The 6,000-nt window shown below is 35.9% G+C and overlaps 1 protein-coding gene across 1 annotated transcript; it reads right to left on the bottom strand.

Annotated features, from left to right (window-relative positions):
- LOC137712570 (serine/threonine-protein phosphatase PP1) lies at positions 1–4,066 on the bottom strand. The gene is made up of 4 exons (XM_068451661.2): positions 3,531–4,066; positions 1,533–2,092; positions 659–871; positions 1–324 (listed from the first exon to the last, which is right to left on the bottom strand). Exons 1-4 carry the CDS (start codon positions 3,709–3,711, stop codon positions 313–315), a joined length of 966 nt encoding a protein of 321 aa, XP_068307762.2. The 5' UTR covers positions 3,712–4,066; the 3' UTR covers positions 1–312.
- Positions 4,067–6,000: the final 1,934 nt, after the last annotated feature.

Below are 6,000 nucleotides of genomic sequence, written 5' to 3'. Positions count from 1 at the left end.
TTGCAAGCAACAGAAGATTTAGGTTTTTCCATGAAACAAAAACTTCTAAAATTCCACAATGGAGTCGATATTTCAATTACACAGTTAAATTTCACTTTTCTTTCTTTTTTTCCTGAAACAAAAAGTCGCACTAATTCTGATACGCTAATGGCTATTTTGCCACTGTAGAAATAACTTTTCAGCTTCATCTTCTGTACGACACAAAAGAAGGCAGAGGTGAATAATCAAACCTTGCAGCCGAGAGAAAGCCGAGCAGCACAAGATGATACAGAAGGTGTTCTCAGAAGTTACAATTAAAGCTTCTGCAACCGATCAGCCCTTACCCTGCGAGAGAGAAAAGTATGCAGCTAAACATCATTGGGTTCAGAGAAATCACAGTTGATAAAAATTGGATAAAATTCAAGGCCACTGAACAATGAATTAACATAGAGATTTCCCATAACAGCTAATTCCTACCGCCAATTACTTTAGGCTTCCATTCAGTACTATTTGGCCTACTGTAATCATGTTCGTTGTTTCCGTTTGATTTATTCAATCCGAAGGCCAGAAATAAAGACAGGCATGTATGAAAAGAAAAATGGTGTGGCTATTCCAACACTCGTAGCAGTTTTTCACCTATTGCTTTTCGGAAGTAATTCCTATGTCTAAATCTCTGTACCTTGTGAGGAGGAGTTCCTGGTCTTAACATGTTGTTGCTTATCCCAAGCTTTCCCTTCTTCTCAGATGCTTTCAAAATCTGGAAGGAACATGTCAATGTATCATCTACGCTCATCATGGCACCAGCATTATCGAACTCCCCACAGTAATTTGGTGCTGAAAATATGGTTACCAGCTTTCTTTTTCCAAAAAACTCATATCCATCTTCCACAACCTGATAACCAGAACCCAATAAATTTAATAAGAAATGGACAAACATTGAGAGAATCTGATAATAAAATACAATTTGCATCTCAGACCAAGCAAAAACATGTGTTCACAAATATTCATATAAATAATTTCACTCCAGCATCAATTGAAAGAGGTGAAGTGAAACACAAGAAGTCCTGCTGTCGAATAAATATTTTCAAGTGTACAACTACTTATTGAAAAATTTATACCTGCGCCCAGAATCTCAACATAGCACATAGCATACTAGCATTCGATACCAATACCCCAGGATAACAACCCAATGGACATGCCACAATGACAAAGTTGATGATGAGTAGTGGTATGAATATGACAAAAAAGGGAAATCAACTCAGAAAAACAGATAAATCATGCAAACACACACACAATCTCAAATTATAACTTACACCGTGTGCTTTTACATGTTCACCAAAATATGAAAGACTAAATTTTAAAAAAAGTTACGTCAAAATTATCATCCATATTACTGTCATGACAAGTTTAACTGTACAAGAAAAGTGATTATTTGAAGATGCATCTCATGTGGTCAAATCTTTAAGTCCCCAGACATTGTGTATACATGATGATGCAGGTCCAGTTCAGTCACAAACGAAAAAACAAAAAGAAAGAAAACAACTACATAGCACCTGATGAGCACGACAAATGAGATCAAGGCCATGTTTCTGGAGAAATTCGGCAACCTTGTCAGCCCCAAATGTATATGACACGCCACGATCATTCTCTCCCCAACCTTCAACATCTTTATCAGGATCAGCCCATAATAGATCACAGAGAAGGCCCTGATCTGGCACGTCCACCGGCCGTGCAATATTCCTAATCTGATCTAAGTGTTTCAAATCAGGAGACAGACCGCCATGCATGCAAAGGATCTTCTCATCAATAAGAGCAGCAACAGGAAGACAGTTGAAGCAGTCAGTAAATGTCTTCCAAATACGAACATTAAATCTTCTCTTGCACTCGTCATAGAATCCATAGATGCGGTTGATGGAAGCGCATTCATGGTTACCTCTAAGGAGAAAGAAGTTCTCCTTGTATTTGATCTTGTATGCAAGGAGAAGGCATATTGTCTCTATGCTTTGCTTACCACGATCAACATAGTCTCCTAGGAATAAATAGTTGGCTTCAGGTGGGTACCCACCATACTCAAACAGTCGCAAAAGATCTGAATACTGACCGTGAACATCTCCTGAGAAACAAAGAGGGAAGATGAGTATTGTCATCTTAGTAATCAACAGCAATTTCACATGTTTTCAATTTAGGAAACAAATATGAAAACGGTTCTTAATTAATCGTTTGAATTAATACACATCTACATTGTAGATTCAACTAGAAATAGGTCTTTAATTGTTATTGAAATGATATAAGATCTACCGTTATCAACAGAAATGGATTTGCATCCATTTTAAAAAACTAAGGTGAACATGAGAATGCAAACCAGATAATGGCTGACAGTCATGAATATAAAATTACTTAACTGAAATTCCTTAACAAGGCACGGTGCTAAATGGTGGAAAGTGAAACGATGCTAAAAGTGTAGTCCACCGTGTTTTCCCTCCGCATCAAATAACTAGAAGCTATACGTGGGATTTTGCACACTATAACAATTTGATTGACACATAACACTACTGGATTGGCCAACTTACAAAAACACACAATTTGACCGACTTTCAACTGTATGTGCGAATGTAATAAATGAGGATAGAATATAAAGCCTATTACTTGGTAGCATCAACTTTTGACATTTCCCCAATAGGGGGGAAACATCAAATTTTGACTACATTCAAGAGTCAATCTCCACCCCAAGAAAAGGGTACTCTCATTCGTCACAATGACGAACTTCAAAGACTATCTACCAAAATCCAACTTCAAAGAATGCCTACCTACACAAAGCACACATGGAACTAGTGACGGAGAAATGGATGCCTGTCTAATCTAAAAGTAGAAAATGAGCACAATACAGCCACATCATAGACACTAGTTCTGGATGACCTAAGAACTACTTTTCAGACTAAGAAGCCTATCTAACACAGCAACAGGCAACCACGCCAAAACAAAAGTCAAAGGACAAGCTAACGAATTACTGAAAGGCCTCATATGGAACCTCAATCTGACTAGAACCTTGCAACCCTTTAGCAATGCTCAAAAGTTTTGTTACATAACCCTGCCAAAGTCGCAAAATTTTCTAATGAAATGCTACATTAAATCCTCTGACCATCAACTTTACTTCGTAAGATAAATCCAGTAATAATCCAGAATGTGCTAAATCATACCTTCCACTTTGCAACATATATGAAATTCACCGATATGGGTAACAGATTAATACATATGGTAACCCTTTTACTGGTAATTGCCCTTCTGCTCTAATCAAATGAACCATTACCTAAAAAAATAAATTCATTACCTTTCCAACAAATTACACAAACCACAGTAACAAAATTCCAATTTCCAACCATCAAACCCTTTTAACATGTTGCGAATTACCCATACTACTCTTTCACACAATCAAGTCCAAATTCAACACATAAGCATGCAAACAAAGTCAAAGAAGCAACTTTTCAATTCATCTGAAGCAAAAAAACCAAAACTTTCAATCCACAAATCATTTAAAAACCCTAGTTCTTTACCACAGATCTTTATCGGAGCTTCAAGCTCCAGAAGATTCGGCTGACTGAGAAAGATTTCCTTGGAGGCGGAGCAAAGCTGCCGTATTTCAGCCTCCGTGAGTTGCACCTGTTTGGTGGTCCGGCCATTCTTCGCTGCCACAAGCTTCCGTATAAGATCGTCGACAATCCTCTCGTCCATCATAGCAAATCACCCAGAAAAAGGAAAAAAAAACCCAATAGAGCAAACGAACCCAGAATACCAAAACCCTAGCACTCTTGGTCGAGGTGAAAAGTGAGAGGATAAAAGATGCGATTAACGCGTAGAAACCCGAGAGACAGAGAGAATCAGAATAACAATAAGAGCGTCGAAATCAAAAGGAGAGAATTTGGGATATAATATTTAGGGATTTACGGGTTGGAGAGGATGTGGTGGAGGTGTGCGTGGCGGCCATTTTCGGCTGGTGACATGACAGAGAGAGGAGCGATAAAGGAAGGAGAGAGAGTTGAAAAATGAGTCACAGTTGGGGTTTTAGAGGGGGGACCTCTTTCTTTCGGCTTGGCTGTGTTGGGAGTGCTTGCCAACCCTATCTGGAAACTTTTGGCAGCACGTGACTCGCACGTGTATGGAGTGTACAGGGACACAATTTTTGTTTTGTTAGTGCAATGATGGGACCCTTAATCAGACTCCTAAAAGTTGAACTCCAACAACCTCAATTAAACTCCATAAAACTGTTCGTCTGTCCACGTGTTTCTAACGCTCGGGTGGCCCCTTGTTCATCTTGGTCGAGTCGAGCGCTCAAGACTTGTGCTAGTTTTATAAAAGTAAGTTTTGATTGAGTTAGGTATAATTTATCAGTTTTAATGAGATGTTTTACTTTATTACTAGTCATTAGAAAGAAGTTTTCTTTCTCACATATCACATAATTATTTGTTTACATAGTATTTAATTAACAATTCTTTAATTCATACATGTATTATGGTTTCATTTGATATTTTTTAAAGTTTCATTTTAAATTTTCAAGTTTTTGAGTAAATTTTTATCATTTTTATCGAAGACAACTGATACCGAGTGAAATATATCTATTGATATTTCCATAAATTTGCATATGAATATTTCCATCAATATTGATACTTCAAACACTATGATTGGTTGATGATGATCATGAATCCATGTTGAAAATCATGAAATTTTGATGCCCTCCAAACCATTCAAATATATGTTATTTGAAATTATTTATGTGTTCTTTTCGAAGAGGAGGTGGAAATCATCATGTTGGAAAATGTAATATTATTGTTATATTAAATTTATTAATTGAATGAAAATTAAAAATAATCTCTTTTGGTGGAAATATGTGTTTGCCTTAATAAAGAGTTGCAATTTTTTTGCTTTTCATGAAAGATCACATGTTTTTCAAAGAGTTATCTCAAATTCTATAAATAGGAAGCCCCTATAATCATTCAATAACTTTTCTATTCATATATTCAAACATATAATGCACTATTGTTAGAGAGTTTTGTAGTGTCCCATTGAGTCCATATAAAAAAGTATTAAACACGTTCGTGGTTCATTGGAGCTTTGTGATTTAGAGTGTTGCAACTATTACAACGATTTGGTCGTTGTATCCTAGAAGACAAGCGCCGATCAACCATAAGTATCATAGTAGGGCGTAAACTTGTCGTAAGGATAGATGTCCAACATTTGCCTCGACCATATATTCGGGTTTTTCTAATCTAGTATGTCATGTTCATTTAACAATGGTTACTCATGTGCACGCATTACTTTGATATATAATTGCACAAATTATTTCTTAATTTTCTACATGATTTAATATAGCAATTAGACGCTAAATTTTCCAACGGATCACAACGTGGCTAACATTCTTTTCTCACTTTCTTCTTTTGGAAATGGTTTTTGTATGCAAGATTTTGCAACAAGCGTGTCTATGATTTGAAACAGGGTCACTTTAGAACTCTTAAAACCAACAGAGGAAAAGTAGAGATTTGAGGCATCTAATTTTGAAATATTAAAACGGAGGGAGAATGGGATAATTGTATACATAGAAAAAACATAGGTGCAAACGTTTACAATGTATAAATGTTTTAACTTTGAACGTATAAAATGTCAATTGTTAGGTTATCTCCAATCGAACGGGCTATATTTAGCCCATGTCCAAATTATAACTCTGTAAGAAATTATTTTTTAATAAACAGTGATAGATCATATTTATATACCATCTCCAACCGAAAGGGACTATTTTTAGCTTCCTCAATAATTTATTATTTTAAATTTGTTCTTTAATTTTATTGGTTAATTGAATTAAACTATCATATTAAAATAAGGTTTCTGGACATATTTTGAGTGTCACTTGTTACTAAATGAATAAACCTCCGGGTTTCTTATCTTTATATAATCTTAATGATTTTTTGGATATAATTTCCAGTGACACGTGTCGCTAAAGTGAGTAACTCTCCATATTATTGAAGGGTGACA

Source organism: Pyrus communis, chromosome 14 (assembly GCF_041283825.1).
Source record: "Pyrus communis isolate YQ-2024b chromosome 14, ASM4128382v1, whole genome shotgun sequence".
Lineage (NCBI taxonomy): Eukaryota > Viridiplantae > Streptophyta > Magnoliopsida > Rosales > Rosaceae > Pyrus > Pyrus communis.
This window is presented reverse-complemented; position numbering and strand designations above follow the sequence as displayed.